Source organism: Podarcis raffonei, chromosome 13, assembly GCF_027172205.1.
Source record: "Podarcis raffonei isolate rPodRaf1 chromosome 13, rPodRaf1.pri, whole genome shotgun sequence".
Classification (NCBI taxonomy): domain Eukaryota; kingdom Metazoa; phylum Chordata; class Lepidosauria; order Squamata; family Lacertidae; genus Podarcis; species Podarcis raffonei.
The window spans coordinates 41,035,001-41,056,383 of NC_070614.1; the positions used below are offsets into that span (position 1 = coordinate 41,035,001).

General features: G+C 51.1%; 2 protein-coding genes across 2 annotated transcripts in view; one reads left to right on the plus strand and one right to left on the minus strand.

Moving 5' to 3' along the window:
- Nucleotides 1-3,858, plus strand: part of PRSS53 (serine protease 53) — an 18,592-nt gene extending 14,734 nt beyond the window's left edge. Inside the window, exons 10-11 of the mRNA XM_053360721.1 lie at nucleotides 1,960-2,191; nucleotides 3,116-3,858. Of these exons, the coding sequence (XP_053216696.1) occupies nucleotides 1,960-2,191; nucleotides 3,116-3,132 (249 nt within the window). The 3' untranslated portion in view covers nucleotides 3,133-3,858. The remainder of the gene's footprint in view (nucleotides 1-1,959; nucleotides 2,192-3,115) is intronic.
- A 2,511-nt stretch (nucleotides 3,859-6,369) lies between these two features.
- On the minus strand, nucleotides 6,370-21,116 carry ZNF646 (zinc finger protein 646). The gene is made up of 2 exons (XM_053360720.1): nucleotides 20,155-21,116; nucleotides 6,370-14,861 (listed from the first exon to the last, which is right to left on the minus strand). Exon 2 carries the CDS (start codon nucleotides 14,727-14,729, stop codon nucleotides 9,759-9,761), a length of 4,971 nt encoding a protein of 1,656 aa, XP_053216695.1. The 5' UTR covers nucleotides 14,730-14,861; nucleotides 20,155-21,116; the 3' UTR covers nucleotides 6,370-9,758.
- Nucleotides 21,117-21,383: the final 267 nt, after the last annotated feature.

Sequence of the window (21,383 nt, forward strand, 5' to 3'; positions counted from 1 at the left end):
GGTCCCCAGATGTTGTTGAACTACAACTCCCATCACCCCTAGCTAGCAAGGCCAGAGCTCAGGGATGATAGGAGTTGTAGTCCAACAACATCTGGGTACCCACAGGTTGAGAACCGCTGTTCTAAGGTAAGGTTACCAGATTTTTTTCAATGAATCCGGGGACACTTTTCAACTTCAATGGATTTTGTATGGGGACTGATTTGTAAATCCGGGGACTGTCCCCGGGAAATGGGGACATCTGGTAACCTTACTCTAAGGAGGTGAATTAAACTAGGGTCTCCAAGGCAAGTGATTTGCCCTTTTTTTAATTGCAGGGTTCTAACTTCCATCACTCCCAACAACACAATAACAAAACAGGTCTTTGCTACACACTTCTGGTGTCCCCAGTTGCGTGTACAGTTCATAAAAAGAAATCTGAATGCTTATAATTTAAAGCCATTTTATACCAGAACAAGAAATAATGTAGAATTTCAGATCAATGTTTTTTTTAAAAAATTGTACTGTATAACTTAATGGAACAATGTCTATCAAAATAATCCTCAGCGTAGAAGCCAAATGCCATCAGAGTAGAAGAGCCTCTAATTTCAGGATAACAAGAAAATAACACTTTCACCAGCTATCAATCTCAAGAGGTGTTTCTGTTGCTCAGCTTACGAAATACTTGGAAATTGCTCCTGAAATACAGATGCATGGCTGTACCTTAAACACACAGCTAAGTAAATCCGGTGTTTCTATATAATACTAAGGCATTTCTTCAACAAATAGGACTAGCAGAGGAGGCAATCCATTGCTTTGCTTACATCTCTTGCCCAAACATTGTTCCAGGAGTGCTCACGCAGCAGAATTTCCCTGCGGAAACTCGCACACAAAAACGAGAAAGCGTTTAGCTGGCCGGTAAAGGATCTTTCAGCCCATGGAGCTGTCCACTTGGTGTAGTGCTGAAATGCTTATTCTCTAGTTGCGCACAGCTGCAAATCTGGAAGCGCCAAATGTGGGGGTTTTTTAAAGATATTTGAGAAGTCCCACTGAGAAACTTACTGGTGCTTTCTGTCATTTCCCCCCTTTCCCCCTCTTTTCACACAACATATTTAAATACCATCTGGTAGACTCCTATTCAGTGAGCAGGAATTAGGAGCCCAGATTAAAAGTAGGGACTCCTGGTTGTTACCCATCTTTCATCCATGGCGGTGTTCCCTTTGAAGACTAGGAAATGTGACCCCATGTTTCTGCTTCTGATTCCTTCCTTTTACTGAGGGATAGGCAACATGATGCCATCCAGAAGTTGTTGAACGCCATCTCCCATAATTTCTATTAGCCATGCTGGCTGGGGAGATGATGGTGATGATGATGATGATGATGATGATGATGATGATGATGATGATTTATTTATACCCCGCCCATCTGGCTGGGTTTCCCCAGCCACTCTGGGCGGCTTCCAACAGAATATTAAAATACAATAATCTATTAAACATTAAAAGCTTCCCTAAACAGGGCTGCCTCCAGATGTCTTCTAAAAGTCTGGTAGTTGTTTTCCTCTTTGACATCTGGTGGGAGGGTGCTCCACGGGGCGGGTGCCACTACCAAGAAGGCCCTCTGCCTGGTTCCCTGTAACTTGGCTTCTCGCAGCGAGGGAACCGCCAGAAGGCCCTCAGCGCTGGACCTCAGTGTCCGGGCAGAACGATGGGGGTGGAGACACTCCTTCAGGTATACTGGACCGATTCGGTGTCCAACAACATTGGGAGCGCACCATGTTGACTACCTCAGTTCACTCACTCACTCACTCATTCTGTTTGTTATTAACTTTCCCCCCAGAGTGACCCAAAGTGACTTACACTAAAACCAATTAAGAATATCCAGTAAAAATCTAAAAGCACACACATCTGATTTGGATGGCATCATGCTCTGTATTTTGGCTCCTGTTGGACTTCTATGTTAATATTTTCATTCTTTGACCTCTAGGATAGCATCGGTGACCCTCTGGTCTGCAACGAGAATGGGACGTGGTTCTTGGCAGGCATCTCCAGCTTTGGAAAGGGCTGTGGGACTGTGGTCCGTCCAGGTGTTTACACATCAGTCAGTAGCTTTCAGGAGTGGATCATGCAACTGTCCTGGTCTGCTTACTATGATGTGCAGAAGCCTCCTATTCCAGTGGTCAATGACACGGAAACCTGCATGCATGTGTTTCTTTCAAGTAAGGAGCAGCAATCTTGAATATCCTTGTGGTGGTGGGGTGGAAGTTCACAGAATCAATAGGGACCCTTTCAGTGCAGTTCAGAATCCATGGGCATGCATCCCTGTCTCAGAAGCAGTACTAATCTCTGGATGTGACCTGCATCCATGAATGCATTGATTCACCTTATCATCAAGAGGACATTGGCATAAGACATTCAAAGTGTTGTTATACCACTTTAACAATCATGGTTTCCCTCAAAGGAGACTGGGAACTGTCGGTTGTTAAGGGTGCTGCTTATGGTTTTTAGGAGACCCCCTATTCCTCTCTGAGAGCCCCCATTCTCAGACTACCCCAGGAAGAGAAATTGGTTATTAAACAGATAGCCCAGTACAATGGCTAGCGCTGGTTGGCAGATGAGAAGGAAAGCCAAAGGCTGCTCATCTCTCAGCAGAGCAGGGCTCTGCTTCCCTTCTCTCTCCCTCCCTCCTGCCCTCTCTCTCTCTTTCTCTCTCTCTGTAACCTGCAAGAGTTAAAGCTGGAGGTGCAGCAACAAAGCTTCCCCAGCCAAATTTCTGCCTGCCTGGTCACTTTTATAAGGATGGCAGCCCTGCTCAAGAGGGCTACATTTGCACCCCAGCCTATCCCCTGCACTCAAAGCATGCCTTCCATATTTCTTTCTGTCCCCTAAAGAGCTCACAGTCTAAGCCACCCTGGCATTCTTTCCAGATTCCCCACACCTTGAGTATGAAAGGCACTGGATTGTTTACAGCCAAGTCCTACTCAGAGGAGACCCACTGAAAGCAATGAACCCAGACTAGTCACATCCATGGACTTCAGCGAGTAGGGCTGGCCTAGCATATAATCCATTGCCTTCCTCTTTATAAATCCCATCTCCTGAAGCCATAAGAGTAAATAAACTTAGGCTGCTTCTCTTTTTTTCAGGACCCAGCCGTGTTTAATAAGACAAAGAAGAAAGGACAAAACTGGACACGGAACAGACCACGCTTGGCTGAATGAAAAACTTGGTGGCATCCCTTCTCGTCCACCTCTGGTTCTGCCTCCCACTCAAGAAATGATCCGAGAGCGTTGCTGGCTCCCACCACACAGCAGAGTCTGGGGAGGCGGGCTCCTTCCAGCTACCAGACGGACAGTTCTTTGTTCCTATCTCAGAACAATCCAGGGGGCTGCATTCGGGTTTGTCGGGGAGAGGGGAACAACACCCATCACACCTGATGCCAACCCTGCAAAATAACACTAAGAGCCCTGCCCTGCTGGGCAAAATGGAGGGGGGCAGACTATAGCAAGATGCAGTTGCTTCTCAGGATATTTCCCCTCTCCTTTCCTAGACTGCATAATTGGAACCAAGAGGCCAGTCAGGTGCTCAGACAATAAGGCTGGCCTTGGACAAGCCACCCCCTTCAACCTACTTCACAAGTGTGTTGCGAAGGATAAAATGAGGCAGGTATATGAGGACCCTCAGAGCAAGGCCAGAAACCTGCCACTTCCATAACTGTCTGCTTCAGTGGGCGAAAGACAGACTCACAGGGCCAAACTTGAGACCTTGTCCAGGGCTGGAGTGAATCTGAATTAGCATCATAACAGGTTGGGTCTGAAACTTGATTTATGTGATGAAATCCAGCTTCTAATCTCCAAGCGTAGCTGCGTTTTTCAGAAGGCAGAGTACGACATGAGGCAACAGGCCAACATTCCTTTGCACAGGTGGTTTTTCTTGTTGTGCTGAACTGCTGCCCACCTTTGCAAAGGGAATTCTAGCAGGGCGGCAGGGCAGGGGATATACAGCACCTCTTATCAGCTTTTCTAGTGAGTACGGTGTTTTATTCTATTTATTTAAATCATCCATACATATGGTGTGACACTACTAAACCAAATTTCAGATTTCTAGCTCAGGTGGAAATACTACTCTCAGTAGTCATTTACCTATAGCATAATCAAATGTACATACTTCCTTCAAGAGTCGGTGTTTTAGTATCTCAGAAACCCTTTAGTGTAGACTGGCTAAGAGACTGAATTTGGTAATCGTACAATTGACAGAGATGAATGTGTGTAGCTGTGTGTGTGTGCATATTCATCTTAATACTTCATTGTACAAAATAATTTGAAGGTGTGGAACATTTTCAAGAGATCCACTCTTCCATTTCTATGCCTAAGCAGAGAACACAGGCATTTCTGCTCAGAACAGATTTGAAAGTTTCAACTGGGAGGTACCAGGCACAGGAACATTTCGCTGACGACACCGCAGTTGTCGAATTCTCTCCTGGGGAAGATCCAACACTGTTTTTACACAACTGCTGATTTTTTTTTCTATTCTGGAAGGCATGCTATTTTATCTTACAATCATTTTTGAACTTTTTAATATGGTTTTAATGCTGCTGTGTTTTTATATATATTTATACTTGATCAACCAGATGTTGTACATTGTTATATTTTGGTGTCTTTCGGCAATGCTTCGAACAATTGTGTGGGAAAGGGGGAAATAAATATTTTTGAAAATCCAAGCGCTGTAGTTGTCTGTGCCAGAAAAGCAAAAATTAGAGCCCTCCTCCACCCCAAGAATCCATAACATAGCTTTCATGGCTGTTATCATTAATGCATTACTATTAAATTTAAGAGCTTGTAGCTATTGATAGTCTTATCCCCATTAATTTGAATAATCCTCTTTCAAAGTCATCCAAAAAGCTCACCATCGCTATACAGTATGTTGCAGGAGCTAAGAACATTTTGTACACCTCTATTGTGTCACCCCTTCCAATAAATTCCACTAAACTTGCCAGAAGTGGTTTCTTAATAGGCCTGGGCTGTGCTCTGATGGGTTGTGAAAAAAAACCCCAGATTAAAATATATTGCCTGAGGCAAGCGGCTTGTGTGTGCTAACTTGGGCAACCATTGCCATCCTGGTGCCCTCCATATGTTTTCGACTGGATAGCTCAGTTGGTTAGAGCGCGGTGCTGATAATGCCAAGGTTGCATGTTCAAAACCCGTTAGGGACAGCTGCATATTTCTGCACAGCAGGGGGCTGGACTAGATGACCCTCAGATTCCCTTCTGTCAGGAGTGAATGCAGGAGCCAGGCCCTGTGACCAGTAGGGCTTCGCAGGACTGGGGCCTTTCTAAGTTTGTTCTGGAGAGGCAAGGCGCGGCCGCACAGGTGAGGCCGATTGGTAACTCACAGCACCTGGTGGCAAGACCCGGGAAGGGATATAAGGTCAGCATTTCCCTTTGGCTCTTTGCCATAGCAACTCATTTCCTGCCTTGCTGCGTTTGGCTTCTTGCTTCCTGATCCTCGGACCCTTGACTTTGTGACTCCTTGCTTCTTGACCCTCGGAGCCCTGGCTTCTGGACTCTCGTTCCTGCTCCCACCCCGCCATCTTGCCCCCGGTCCCGATGTCCTCAGCCGGGATTTCAATCGCCCATAGACCAGACCATGACACCTTCCAGCTCTGCAATTCTATGATTCCATGACTGGAACTCCCAGTCAGCACGTGTCGTACGGCAGTGTGCAAGATTTGTGGACCTGGGCCTAAGGACAAATCCTGTGTGAAGCAGTGAGTACCCACCAGCAGATTTGCTTGGATCCACCCTGTAGAGTCCATCCCCCCCCCCCGAGCCCTTTTACCTGAGCTATTTTATGCCCACCCACTGCTATGAGGAGATCTTGTGAATGCAGGTCTCTCAGGGTCAAACCTGCAGGCTTTCTGCTTGTTCTTTTAAAAGCATCTAGTTGGTTTGAGGAAGACAGCAAATCAGAGAGTGAGAGTGAGAGGAAACACTTCTTTTTAGAAACCAAGAACAATTTATTTGCAGTTTTAAGTGTTTCACAGATCAGGTATGGCCACCAGGTGGCGCCAAGTACCCTACGAAAATTGATTCCTTCCTATTACAGTACTGGGCAAGGTGTTTGGGGGCAGGGAGAGGTCCTACGAGGGATCTAGAGTCCTGGGATGTTGCTCCATCTCTGGGAGGGCAGTGAGAACTAGTACATTAGAGCAGGTGAGGAAAGGAAAATGGCTTCTTATGTTTTAAATGTTTTGTCCCCGCCCGCCCTTAAAAAAAATATGAAATCCCATAAACGTTCACAGTGAAGTGCATGTTAAGTAACATACTGAATGGTGATTATTTAGAGAACTGGATTAAGGAGAAAGAGAAGTGGGTGGGGGAAACATTTCAAAACATAAGAAATCAGAACAAAATTATTTTAATTCCATAAAGGTTTTGGCTGACCAAAAGCCAGAATGTCAGTTGTTGAAAACAGCAGCATAAAACAGGACTGTTTAGTACATCTGAGTGTGTCATAAAAATAAAAAACTGAGAGGGGGGGATATAACAAAATAAACAAACACATATATATGTCCCTCCCTCCCCAATAAAAAATATTACCCAACTATGTTAGAAATTCTATAAAACGTTCATCACAATAGAGAATTCTCAGCTACTTAAAAATGACTACTCTTTCTCTGAACCAAACCGCTGAAGAACCTGGATGGCTTTCACTCAGACCCCTTGCACCGCACACAGGTTCATCTGTGGCAGGCTGAGAAATTCTGCCTGGATGCGGAAAGCGTGGAGGTTGGTCTCGGAACAGCAGTGAGCCCTTCGCCCACGCCAGCCAACCCACCACAACAGAAGAGGAAAGACGCAGCAGTCAAGTTTCTAGTCCGCTTGTTTCAAAAATAGCTTAAAAGGTTCTTCGGAAAGGATTCCACATCCCCTGCCCCTAGCCTATCACTACAAACATGGCCACCCCTTTTACAAGTTTTAGATCGTGCGAGTAGGAATCCATCCAAGCATTACAGCCAGCTAGTGCCCAGTTAGGAAGGTACCACTTTGGACTGAGGAAGGGGTGGAAGCATGCTTTGTTTTATTAAAACCCTTGCTGTATTTGAGGAACTAGCACATTGCGGAGAAAGGTTTAGCGCGATGTGCTAGTTTTTGAGAAGCCAGGAAGAGTTCAAATGCGGAAGGTTTCAAACCTCCAATTCTTTATTTGCAGCCCCAACAGGGATCTACCGGGTGTCTTGCCCGGTATCTGCTTAGCACCTTGCGGAGAACCAAAATATCTCATTAATAAAATTTAAAAGATAGGTTGAAGAGATCAAGCTGGGAAAACATACTGGAAGTTCTTGAGAGAGAGAAGCCCCTGCTTCCCTCAAGGCACACACCCGAGCTTCGTCAAAGGGCTTGCTTCAGCCAGCATAGAGCTGACTGCATGTATCACTTGCCAAAGCGCCATAAAAGTCTTGCCAGGGCAGGAGGAAGGAAAGGAGAAGACGCCTCAGGAGGGGGCGCAGGAGACAATCAACTGCCCGAGGCATCCTGAGTCTCCTCAAGCATCCAAACCAGGTGCAATTATTAACAAGCCTTCATATTTAACATCTAGTGTTATTTAAAGAATACCCTCAGGTGGGAAAAGGGGCTGACAATTACTAAGATCCTAGCAGGCATGGAAGGAGACTTCTCACTCCACTGAAGTCAATCAGTGGAGGCTGGTCCACTCATGCAAGCAGGGCGCTGCCCCATCAACCTCAATGTGCCCTCGGCCAACCCCCACCTGCCCGCTTTCTTCTTTTGGCTTGTTTTGCCATTTTAAAACTCTGCAGGGAGATGGATATGCTGGCTCTGCCTGTCACTGTCACCTGTGGTTGGGCCTCCCTGCCTCTCCAAAGACACCAGATGCCCCGGAGAAGGGGGCTTCCCTTCTTCTGGGGAGGGAGAGGGCTAAATCGCCCCTCTGCACCTGCCGCCATCCTAATTGCTCCCTGCCCCACAAAGCTGCACGCTGAATGCAAAGATGCGCCCAGTGTGATGTGCAGTTTGATCCTGATTCACTTCCTCCATGCATCTCGGAACAAGGACTGAGTCAGAACCAAACCCAACGTGACGTTTAGTGGCGGCACTGCACGACTCCTTTTAACTGCACAGGGGGCGTGTTCCTTCCCACTGCAATAAACATGGCCAAAGGGCACAGGAGATCCTGCTGGAGTTCACAGGTAGAACAGAAGGTTAAAGCCACTCTCCCCCCCCAGTCTGATCTGGCTTGACCCCTCCACCCGCCAGCGCATCAGCAGGTGAAAGACAAATGAACAGTGCCATGCCAAACCACCTAATAAATGCCACATTTAGTTTGGCCCTCAGAATCACCCCTAAAGGAGAGCTGTGATGCTCAAAGGAGCGTTGGGCAATGAGCTGTCATCTTGGCACCTCTGTGAGGTCTCCTCCTCTGGCTCCCGCTTTCGTTCCTGCATTTGGGGTCTTCTCTTCCTTCCTCTGGTGCAGAGGTGCCTTAGAACTACACATCTGTAGAGACCTCTACAGATCGGATGATCCCTGTACCACTGGGGAGGAGGTGGTTTTAGAGGAAATACACACAGAGAGGTGGTGGTACCTGCAAAACCTTTCTTTTTCCTGAGGGTTAGGACCAGAAGTAACCTGTCCAACTGATTACGGACATTTGTTTACCGTGCTCCCACTGGTTCCACTAGGGCCTGTGTGGGGAGACCGTTCCAGGTCCAGTTTTGCAAAGATTAAGGTCAACAATCCAGACTGTACACTGAGTACACTTTTAGCACACATCGTTTCCTCAAAGAACCCTGGGAAATGTAGTTTGCTAAAGATGCTGGGAGCTGCAGCTCCATCCCCATGAGGGCAAACTACTGCTCCTGGGATTCTTCAGGGGAAGCCGTGTGAATTAAATGTGCTTTACATGTATATCCTGCGCCTGTGACCTTAATTTCCTCACCTAAACTCAAAGCTTTAAGTCAATCACCTCTAGGAATCCATTCTAGTAATCAACACAATAATCTTTTAGTGACACTTCTCCAGAACCCGCTTCGAAAAGACGTCAAAGCCTACAAATTTGGACAAGTTGTAAAAACTCTCTTTCGCACCAAGAAAACGTATACAAGTTTCCAGTTAAGGAGGTAGTAGTAATCCAAAGTTACTCCACACCAAGGATGCTTGTTTGTACTCATTCAGCAACTAAAACTGAGCTCACCCTCCCCATTTGTTTGTTTAGGACAGTACGTTTTTGATTCTACTTTTGTTTTTATTAAAAAAAACCAGGACTTTAAATACCATACGCGGCTTAAACACAAACTTGCTAACTTATCTGACTTTCAAAATGGATTTTAGAAGTATAAAAAACAGTTTGAAAACTCAAATCAGTATGGGGTTTAAGCACATGCCTGAAAGGTTCCGAGGGGGGCTAAAATTCAGTTCTCAAAACAGGATCCAAGCTTACGAAGGTACAGGTTGCCGGAGGGGAGCACTTCCAAGTGACACAAAAGAGGCGTCGTTGGAGTGCTCAATACAACATTCCATCGAATGTTTGCCCCGCCCCGCAGTGTCTTTGGACCCTGGTGTTCTACAGAGAATGGGGGGTCTTGCACCCAATTTCCTCCATATTTTCACCCACTGGGTATCCCTGACCCTCTTCCTTCCCCCCTCCCCAAAGCATGGCCAACTGATCCCAGGGGTACGGCTCCCCACCCAGCCTTTCAAATTTCCCTGCAGCTGGAGGTCCCTGCCCTACCATCCTTGGCACACGTGGTCCCTGCACGGGCTGCCCGCCCTCAGCTCACGTCCCCCGGAGCACTGCCCCTAGCAGCAGGGTACCCGCCATCCTTGGCATGTGACAGCAGGTGTTGCTGGAAGCTGAGCTGGTGGGAGAACCCCTTGGAGCAGACGGCGCAGGAGAAAGGCCCTTCCTCCTTGAGGCCGCCGTGAGCCTTGGCGTGGGCGGCTAAGCGGCGGGCGGTCCGGAAGGCTTTGCCGCAGCGGGGGCAGCGATGGCGCCTCTTGTCCGTGTGGACGTGGAGGTGATTCTTGAGGGCCAGGAGGTTGTGGAACTCCTTCTGGCAGGTGGGGCAGCGGTAGAGGCCGGTGGCGTGCGCCTTCTTGTGGTTGAGGAGGCTGCCGGCGTGGCGGTACGTCCGCTCGCAACTGTTGCACTTGTAGGGCCGCTCGTCTGGCGGCTGGCTGGCTGCTTCTTCTGCACAACAGGAGGAGGAAGACGAAGGATCGGCCGCTTTCTCTTCAGCGACATCCGCCGCCGCCTCGGACTGGTGTCTCCTCAGGTGGCGCTTGAGGCTCCGAGACGCTCGGTAAGGCTTGCCGCACTCGGAACACTGGAAGCGTTTCTTTGCGTGGACGCGGCTGTGGTTCCTCAGAGCAGCGCGGTTGGGGAAGTGTTTGGGGCACGTCTGGCACTGGAAAGAGCCCGGAGGGGCCTCGCCTGGGCTGCTGCCCCCCTGCTCCCTTTGGGGAGCGGCCAGGCTCCCCTCTCGCTCTTGCCCTGGAGAGCTCTGGCCGCATGGGTGAGGCCTGCGCTGATGCCGCAGAAGCTGCCGCTGCCACTTGAAGGCCTTGCCGCAATCTGGGCACTGGTGGCGTTTCACTTCGTAGTGGATGCGCTGGTGGTTCTTGAGGGACATGAGGTTGGGGTAGGCCTTGCTGCACAGCGAGCAAGCAAAGTGCCCCGTCTTGTGGCTCTTCTGGTGGTTTAGCAGGCTCCCCGCGTGGCGGTACGTGCGCCCACACTCCTCGCACCGGTAAGGGCGCTCTTCAGGGTCCGGGCGGCGCTTGGCGGCGCTGCTGAGAGAGTGGGCCAGACTGGCCCCCTTGCCTGCCCGCTTGGCGTGAGCGGACCTCCGGGGAGGGTGGGAGGAGGAAAGGTCCCGCTTCCGATCGCGATGGACGCGCTGGTGGCTGGCCAGCTGCTTCTGGAGCCGGAAGGCCTTGGGGCACTCGGGGCAGCGGTAGCGTTTGGTTTCAAAGTGGGTGCGGTTGTGGTTCTTGAGGGCCATGAGGTTGAAGAACTGCTTCTGGCAGACGCCGCAATGGAACAGGCCGGTCTTGTGTGTCTGTTTGTGGTTGATCAGGCTGCCTGCGTGCTTGTAGCTCCGCTCGCAAACGTCACACTGGAAGGGGCGCTCCAAAGGGGAGCCCTCCTCTTCAGCAGACGGACCGCCGTTTTCTTCTCCCTCCACTTTTCCAGTCTCTTGGTCAAAATGTAGAGCCCGGTGGGCCTCCAGGCCAGCTAGTCCCTCACAGGCCTCCCCGCAGACACCACACGCCTGGATATCTTTCTCCTCAGACTGGCCAGCAGCCAACGCTTCCTGTCCTGATTTTTCCTCCACGACGGGAGATGGGAGAGGGGAAGAGGAAGTGTTTGGCAGATCTTGCCCCTTTTGCTGTGCCACAGCCCTCCCGTCAAGGGACTCCTCCTTCGGCGCCTCGCAACCAACAGGCAGGCCCCCTGCTCCTGCAGGGTCTGGTTGCCGGAGTTCCGGCACGCTGCCATTCACCTTACACCTTGGGTGGTTCCGGAGGTGGTTCCGGTAGGCAGACAGATTGGGGTACTGCCGGCAGCAGAAGCCACACTGGTAATCTCCAATCTGGTGGATCTTCTTGTGATTGACCAAGCTGCCACCGTGCCGGTAAGTTTTGCCGCACTGACCGCAGGCGTAAGGCCGGTTGTCCAGGGGTTCGACGGCAGTAGCCGGCGCTTCTGTTGGGGGCGGAGGCTCCTGTTCCTCCTCCAGGCGCGGGGCTCGTCGGAGCTGGATCGAAGTGTCAGCCAAGGCGGCGGCCTTCTCCTCCTGGTGCCCCTCGCTGTGTTCTTCCAAGCTGGCCATATCGTCAAATGTCTGGCCGCAATAGCCGCAGATGTGAGAGAGGAGCTGCTCCTCTTCCTGGTCGCCTGCCCTGTCCAGCCGTTCGCCTGCCTCCCTTTCGAGCACCGCCTCCTGCTCCTCCCCCTGGTGTTCGCCCTCTTCGTGCAGGAGGCTGTGATGGCGCTCAAGGTCCTCCTCGCTGGGGAAGATCATGCCACAGAGGCTGCAGAGAAAGGGCTGCTCTTCAGCGCTGCCATCCCCACCAGGGCTGCCCCAGCCAGACGCTGTGGCTTTGGTGTGACCATGGAAGTGGTTTTTCAAAGCCAGAAGACTGGGATATTCCTTGGGGCAGAGGGAGCACTGGTAGATGCCGAGCTGGTGGGTTTCCTTATGACTCATCAAGCTGCTCACCTGGTTGAAGCTGAGCCCACACTGCTCGCAGAGGTAGGGGAGCACCTCAACGTCACCAGGCAATGGCGAGGCGGCTTCCGATTTGGACGGCCAGCCGTTCACGGCAGCGCCTTCTTCTAGAATGCTGTAGGTGTCCTGGAACTCGTCGCCAGAGAACAACGCCCCAGGCACAGTGGCTCCATCTTCGGCATCCTCCTCCTCGTTCGTAGCCACGGCAACCCCCGATGGTCCCCTCCGAGGCCTCTGATGTCCACGCAAGTGGCTCTTCAGGGAGGCGACATTCTGGAAGTGCTTCCCGCAAAGCGAGCAGCTGAAGTCGCCTGTCTGGTGAGTCTGCTTGTGGTTGATGAGGCTCCCTGAGTGCCGGTACGACTTGCCGCACTGATCGCACCCGTAGAGCCGCTGGATGGGCGACTCGGGCCTCTCGGCCATCCCTTCGGACCACTCCCCTTCGCTCCTGTGCTGGAGGGTGTGGTTCTGGAGTCCGTCCACGCTGGCAAAGGTCATCCCACACTGGGGGCAGGCATGCGCCATCTCAGAGGAAGGCAGGACGTCCTCGACAACAGCCGTCCCGTTCTCCAGAGCTTCCACATCCTGCCTGATAGCCTGGAGGAGATCAGCTTCCTGCGGAAGAAAGATCCCCAGTCTGGGGATCGCCGCCACCTCTATGTCTTCCGTACACGGCAGGTGGCGCAGCTGATGGAGCTGGAACTCAGCCTCCTCCTCGAAGCTCTCCCCACAGCTGCTGCATGTCAAGCCACCCCCTTGCTCCCGGCCGCGCAGGCGGGCTGCCCGCAGATGCACGCGGACGTGATTCCGGAGCGCCATGAGGTTGGAGTACTGCTTGGGGCAGATGGAGCACTGGAAGACCCCAGTCTGGTGGGTGTGGCGGTGGTTCACAAGGCTGCCGCGGTGCCGGTAACTCCTCCCGCAGTCCGTGCACCGGTACGGCCGCTCTTCATCTCCGGCACCTCTTTCCTCCTCTTCCTTTGGACAGGAGGCTCCTCTCCAGCCTTCTGGCGGCTGTGGATGGCAGTCTCCGGAGTCCCCAGGGCTGTTTTCCAGTCTCGGTGGGCCTGGGAGGCCAGCTGCCTGCTGGGAGGCCTCTTCTGGAGTTGACGAACCAAGCTTGGACTTGAGGTGGACCCGCAAGTGGTTTTTCAAGGCGGCCAAGTTGTATAGCTGCTTCGAGCAGACGCTGCAGCTGTACACCCCGGTTTGGTGGCTCTTCTTGTGATTGATGAGGCTCCCCGCGTGCCGGTAAGTCCTGCCACAATCGCCGCAGCGGAAGGGCCGCTCCTCGAATGCAGCGTAGCTGCCCTCCCCTTTCAAGCTCGCTTCCCAGGCTCCGTTGGAGCCAGGCGCCGGTAGCAATGGACTGCTGCCTTCCTCCTCATCTTCTTCATCAGCTTCCTCTGGATAGAGGCAGCTGTGCCCCTTCAGCTCCTCATCATTGCCAAAAGCCCCACCGCAGCGGACGCAAAGCTCCCCGTCCGGGTTGCAGCGCTCGCCGCCCCCTGCTTTGGAAGCGTCTTTCAGGCTGCAGGGGACGCCGTCTCCAAAGTGCGTTGTTCCTGCCGGCGGAGGCTGGTAGATGTCCAGCTTTGCTGAGGTCTCTATGGAATCCTCCTCCCACACGCCCTGCTCTGAGCCTTCCCAGGCCGGCAGGCTCTCTGCCTGGCTCGGGTCCTCATCGTGGGCTTTCTGGTGGCTCAGCAGTTCGGAGGGGAGCCGGAAGGCCTTGTGGCAGAAGCGGCACTTGTAGGGCCGGTACTCCGAGTGGAGGCGAGTGTGGCTCTTGAGAGCCATGAGGTTGGAGAACTCCTTGTGGCACATGCCGCACTGGTACACGCCCAGCGTGTGGCTCTGCTTGTGGTTGGTCAGGCTGCCAGCGTGCTTGTAGGCTTTGTCGCACTGGTTGCACTTGAAGCGGCGCTCGTCTGCAGCAGCGGCCTGGAGCCCTGCCTCTTCTTCCTCCTCCTCCATCGGGAGTGGCTCCTCTGCCTCCACTTCCCCCCGGACAGGGAACTCCAGCTGAGAAAAGTCAGCTGGTACCACTGACTCGGCAATGTACTTCTCTAGGTTGCTCAGCAAGCTCCCGCTGCTGCCTTCCATCCCGGAAAAGGTATCGGCGTCCGACGAAGATGTGTCCTGGCCCCTCTGGAAGGCGTAGCTCCCGCCGTTGCAGCCCTCTTCCCCCTCCTGGTCCTGGGCGGCACGAGCCAGGCAGTGGTGGCCGGTAAGCTGGGCGAAGGCCCGGAAGCTGCGCCCACAGTCCCGGCACTTATAGCGCTTCTCCTCAGTGTGGGTGCGCAGGTGGCTCTTGAGAGCCATGGGGTTGGAGAAGTCCTTGTGGCACAGCAGGCAGCAGAAGAGGCCCACCTCGTGGGTGCGCCGGTGGTTCACCAGGCTGCCGGCGTGGCGGTAGCTCCGCGGGCACTGCTTGCACTTGTACGGACGTTCCTCCTGCCCGCTGGCGGGCGGCTCGCAGGTCAGGGCGGCGTCCCCCTCGGCCATTGCTCACATAAGAAGGCGGCGCCCTGCCCACTTCTTTAAAGCGGAAGCCCTGGGTGCTCTGGGGCGCAGCACGGTCCCATAGTGTGGTCTCGAGGTCCCGTTTTTCTCCCCCAAGAGCTCTGAAGCCAAAACCTATGGATACAAGGCAAGGACAGAATAGATGAGAAAACCTGGTTGAGGTTCATTGCAACCGGAAAAGTGGGGAAATAGCACATATCCTGCAGATCAGATATGCCTACATCAAACTAGATTGGTGGTTTTCAACCCGTGTGCCGTGGCACCCTGGGGTGCCTTGAAGGATGGTCAGGGGTGCCACAAGCAACACTGGCCTCTGTCCTACCCTCCTCTGATGCCCTCTCGTATCTCTGCCTCTGAAAGGCTTGCAAAGCTGTATTTTGCAGCAGCCCTGGCTACAAGCTCCCCAGGCGAATGGTGCCTCTGGGGCTGGCCAGGGGGTGCTGGTTGCCGGGAGCTGAGGTAGCCTCAGAGTAAGCAAGCAAACGGGTGAGAAAGACGGGTGGTCCACCAGCTCTTGCTGTTGGTAATGGAGGGACAAGTGGGTGGTCGACGGGCAGGGGAGGCAGCTCAGAGACCAGGGGCAGCAGCTGCAGCTGCCCAGAGGACTCCCCAGGAGAGGAGTGGAGAGGAGGCTGAGGGAACAATCCACAAGGGAAGGTCTTCGAAAAAGGGTGAGAGGCTGTCAGCTTTACAGGCAAGGGGTGATATAATTGGGCTCCTGAGCCCAAAGGGGGTGCTACAGAAAGGATGTAGTTCGTCAAGGGAGCCATGGACTCAAAAAGGTTGAAAACCTCTGGCCTAGATGACTCCTCCCAACCTTCTTTCATTCCCCTTGCCCCGGGAGTTAGTAGCACAAGTTGATGCCTTATAGTACATGCTTCTGGGATTTGCCTGGGAAACACGTCTTGGCCCTCCGATTTGCTCTCTGGTGCTGATGGCAGCTGTCATCCCAAAAAAATCTGGAGGGGCACCGGGTTGGGGAAGACTGCAGTAGTCTACACCAGGGACTGGGAGCCTGTGGTCCTCTAGATGTCGTTGGACAACAACTCCCATTCTCCCTGCCCATTGGATGGGGTTGAGGGGAGATGGACTTCAAAACATGTGGGTGGGTTCAAGCTGCCCATGCCTGGTCTACACAGATGGCGAGGGGCCATTGCTCTGTGGTACCTGCAGAACTACTCTTTCAAAGCAGAAGGTCTCAGCTTCAATTCCCCAATGGCTCCAGTTTTGTGGATTTTGTTTGTTTAAGGATCTAACAGTATAGGGAAAGATATCCCAAGATCCCAGAGAGTTGCTGCCAATCAGAGCAGACCCCACTGTGGTAGACTGATCAACAGTCAGATCCGGGCACAATCAGCCTCCTATGTGCCTAGGCAGGCAGGCCAATGGTCAGACTCAGTGAGACAGCTTAAGAAACACAAGTGATCCATGCTTCAGTGCAAGACTCACTTTGGCCAGGGCTGATATCAGCACCCAGTGTCCTCAGGCAACTGATAAGGCTGCTCTGGGTCTCCCATTAAAAAAACTAATATTAATCTTCGAGCCCCCACTTTAATTTCCCAGTACGTCCACCCATAACAGCACCAAGTGACCATTGGGAAACTTAAATGGCTTCCAGGGCGGCCCGCTAATGGGTACTTTTCTCAGGGTCCCCTCAAATCCAGCACTGGCGTGGCTCAAAATTTCAGAAGAACTTCGCCTTCTGGTGTTATGAATATACAAATTCCTTTAGCCATCTGGTCGGCCACTGTGAGAGAACAGGATGCTGGACTAGATGTGGAATTCCCAGAGATGCACTTGGTGCTATATAGCTGCAGGCAAAAGCTAAAGACACACCTCTTTCCCCTGGCCTTTGACACCTGAGATGCGTGTTTTTCAGGACCCACCCTATTCCTGTGGCTGGAATTTGTTTTAGCTGAATTTTAAATTGTTGTAACCTGCCAATGGGACCTGCTGGTGAAGAGCAGGTAATAACAACAAGAAGAATAGATGTTGGAATAGGTGGTCCAGCAAGGCTCTTCATATGGGTCTAGGTCTGCAAATATACCTTTTATTTAACGTTTATTTTCTTACAGGGGAGGAAGGACGCTGCTAGAGGAAACAGAGGACACCATAGGGGACAGAAAGTCTTTGCCTCCATAAGCAGCACAGAAACATCAGAGGGTGGCAAAGGGTGGGGATGGGGAACCGACCACCCCCTTCCTCCTTTATTAGCCTGTTTACTTAAAAGGCTTCTCTCTTTTTTTAATCAAACCTGGTAACAGGCTACTTTCCATGATAGTCATAAAGAAGGGGGTCTTCTGTGGCCAGTGCAGAAATTTAGTTAGTTAATTAAATTTCTATACCGCTCTTCATCTGGGGATCACAGGGCAGTTTATAATACAGTAGTACCTTAGTTCTCGAACCTAATCTGTTCCATGAGTCTGTTTGACTCCCAAAACTGTTCTAAAACCAAGACACAGTTTCCAATTGGCTGCAGGAGCTTCCTGCACTCAAGCGGAAGCCGCATCAGACGTTCAGCTTCCGAAAAACGTTTGCAAACCGGAACACTCACTTCCGGGTTTGCGGCGTCCAAGAGCCCATTTGTTTGGCAACTAAGCCATTTGAGAACCAAGGTATATAGTATACAGAAATGGAGGCTAATTTTTTAAAATGGCAAATTTTGTGGCCTTCTTTATCGGGCTACTGTAACTTCACGTTCCAGTTATGGAAAGTTATACAAAGAGCAGAATTCAGCATCCTGAAAGCAAAGCTTTGGACTTTTATTTATTATTAAAATGAATGAAGCCTTTATATTTGAAGGCAGCACACCATTGATTACCAGTTGCTTGAGAAAAGTGTTCCAGTTCAGGATTCCTGAAACTCTAGTTTCTGAAACTCCTATTCTTTACACGTTGGCTGCACTTGGATGTCATTGTAAAGCATGGTTTACTGTGACAAAACATAGGTCTCTTGCACTCCCTTGCCCCTCATTTGTCTAACACGGTCACAAGGAGGAGTTTGCAAACTCTCACTTTTAATTTTCATTAATCAAAGCTTGTTGCACTGTCAAAGCCTCCCCAAAATGTGGGTTAATTTAACTATGATTTGTTTGGGGAAAAACAGCTTCAGGCCATGGGTAACCACAGTTTAGAATTCAGACAAAACACTAAACTATAGTTTTCTGAAAAACAGAAGTGAAAGGTGCTATGAGCATCTTTTGTGGAAAGGCAAGGCATAGGTGTACTCACTCAATCATTTCATGTCTCGATCTCATCCTCACAACCAAACTGGGGCGGGTAGAGGTGTACAACCATTGGTTATTGTGACAGGGAGGTGGCTGAAAGGAGCATTTGTTTCACATGATGGAAATTCTTTAGCTCGCCTCCCATCCAGTTAATAAAGGGTCGGGACAGTTGCAGGCAGGAGTTGGCCAAGAGGATTTCTACCATGCTATCCAAAGGCAGCCATTGCCACCTGATGAAACCCACTGCCGCAGTCAGCTCAGTTGCTTAAATTGTGGTGCTGATAATGCCAAGGTTGTGGGTTTGATCCCCATATGGGCCAAGCTGCATATTCCTGCATTGCAGCGAGTTGGGACTTCCCTTCCAACTCTACTTCTATGATTCTATGTAGAGAGAGAAACTTACCTAGACATTTTTGGAAGAAGAAAGAAGAGGAAGCCTGGATGTATTCACAGAGAAAAGGGTAGCAATAGCTTTTAGCTGTGAAACAGCTATGTGGAGCCTTCAGGTACAGAGACACACTGCCTTGGAATTCCACAATAGGGAGAAATCTCCTAATTAGGCTCATGGCCACAGAGGCTGGCCTTCCAGATTGCTTTGGGCAAACCACATTCCAAGGTCTGACATGACATCAGGCAAGGGAAAGTTAAAACTGCAGCTAAAGGGAAGAACAGCTGACTTCAAGCCAAGGAATCAAAGGAACATTTTCCCTTTGCAGCCATGTCCTGATTGAAGCTGGACAGCAAATCTTCCTTTGCACAGCTTACAAGCCAGGCTACTCCAACTATTTCCCTTGAATTTGTCATCTAATGAGTGACCTCTTAGGGGCTCATGTGGGGCGGAGGAGGTTAGGATCTGGCCTTCCTGTCTTCACATAACAGAACTATAATAATAATAAATAATAAATAATAAATTTTATTTATATCCCGCCCTCCCCAGCCGAAGCCGGGCTCAGGGCGGCTAACAACAATAAAACAATACAAAAGTACAACACAAACAACACTCTAAAATCATTCATTATAAAATTAATTAAATTCAAGCCACTGGCCACTATTGGGCCAGAGCTCCACGAAGATTGCCGAGGGAGGGAGTCAGGCTGTGCCCTGGCCAAAGGCCTGGCGGAACAGCTCTGTCTTGCAGGCCCTGCGGAAAGATGTCAAGTCCCGCAGGGCCCTAGTCTCTTGTGACAGAGTGTACCACCAGGTCGGAGCCACAGCCGAAAAAGCCCTGGCTCTAGTTGAGGCCAGCCTAACTTCTCTGTGGCCTGGGACCTTCAAGATATTTTTATTTGAAGACTGTAAGTTTCTCTGTGGGGCATACCAGGAGAGGCGGTCCCGTAGGTACGAGGGTCCAAGGCCGTATAGGGCTTTAAAGGTTAAAACCAGCACCTTAAACCTGATCCTGTACTCCACCGGGAGCCAGTGCAGTTGATATAGCACCGGATGAATGTGATCTCGCAGCGAAGACCCCATAAGGAGTCTCGCTGCAGCATTCTGCACCCGCTGGAGTTTCTGGGTCAGTCTTAAGGGCAGCCCCACGTAGAGCGAGTTACAATAATCCAGTCTGGAGGTGACCGTCGCGTGGATCACAGTGGCTAGGTCAGGGCGAGAGAGGTAAGGAGCCAACTGCTTAGCTTGGCGGAGATGGAAAAATGCCGCCTTTGTTATAGCTGCAATCTGCGCCTCCATGGAAAGGGAGGTGTCGAAGATTACACCCAAACTCTTAACGGACGGTGCTGGCACTAACTGCGCCCCCGCAAGAGATGGGAGTTGCCCCCCCAATCCCATATCGTCCCGTCCCAGCCACAGGACCTCTGTCTTCGAAGGATTTAGCTTCAACCGGCTCCCACGTAACCATCCAGCCACAGCTTCCAGACATCTGGACATCTGGATCCAAACAAACAGGCCCTGGCAATCCAGGACTCTATCCCCATGTCTCTTAGGAAAGTAGTGAGGCTGAGCAATGTGCTAGGTGTTTTCCATACCTATGAAAGCAGAATGGTGAAGATGGGAGATTTTACCCAGGGGTGCAGTAAAGCACGTCAAGCCAAAAACTGCCTTTTAAACATACCTTTCTGCAGACTGCACAAACAGATAAGCTGTTTTTGCAAAAACAAGGATAGGTCACACAAAGGTTAAAGTGTAGGACTCCAGACACATTTACAAAGAAGGTTGCTTTCTTACCTCTCAGATCACACTGACCATCCCAGCTGAGCACCGCACTTCTCTAACATGAGAAGTAAACAGAAGGCAGGGTATAAAGTCCAGGAGACTAGCATGTTGAACTGTGCTTAAAATAAAAATAATACAAGAGTGGGAAGTAACTTTTCTAAATTGGGACAGGTAGTTTCACATGGTTTAAGCCACTAAATATATTGCTTGGATTTTCCATAAGGAAAGGGAAATGTACAGATCTTCAGGATGCAGGAGAGTCTGATTTTCAGTTCAGGACAGATTAACGGAACAAGTACCTTTAGCATACAGGGACTAGTATTCAGACCTCAAAATGTTATGTTCAAGTAAAGATTCCAGATTCACAATGGGTCTGAATACCAAACTTAAAAGTACAGATGGAAATCTTCAGGCTCTTCACATCAGGTAGTTTCAAGTACTGCAGGTCCCCAGTTGGAGATATCAATACATTGTTTCATAAGAGTTCAAACCACACGCTCCAGCAGAGAGGCAGCATTTTGTGGGGAGGTTTGACACCTAGATCACCCAGGAGTCAGCGGAGAGCAGCTAGCATCTGTCTGTATTTACTCCAGGACCTCTAAGGCATGGCGGATGAAAGCTCCCAGGGAGGCTGGACCTGCGAGGTCGCAGAGAGAGGCAGTGGTCAGCAATTATACTTCAGTAAAGGGAGAAGGCAGCAAACCCCCGGGATTCTGGGTGCAGGCTGCGGATCTGGGGTGCCAGGTCTTCTTCTTCCAGCTGTAGAGGACAAGCAGAAGAACTCCAGAGTCCACTCAGGATCCAGCCATGAGGTAGAAGAGACGCTCCACGTAGTTGCCTCAGTTTCCTGGAAGACAGACGCACACCGTTCTCTTCCTCGTCCTCCCAAGGGGCGATGGGCGAGTTTGCTGGAGGCAAGCGAGGAGAAGCGAAACGTGGGAGGGGAACTCCTGCTGCTGCCCAGCCCCTTTCCCAGCCCCTCTGGAGCCCCCAAGAGCAAAAGCTGGCCCTTCAGGCGCCCCCTACTTCTCCCCGAGGCGCCTCACTCGAAGGGGCCGGCACTCCAGAAAACCTCCTTCCTTGAGAGCCGAGGATTTGGATTTGAAGAAGTCACAGAGACTGGGGCAACAACAAATACTTCCTTTTGTTGCTAGGAAACAGGAAATGTGCACCCGCCAAAGCTCTCCCCCCGCCAATCAAGATGGGGCTCCACTTCCGGCGAGTTTCTGCCGCCTGCGGTG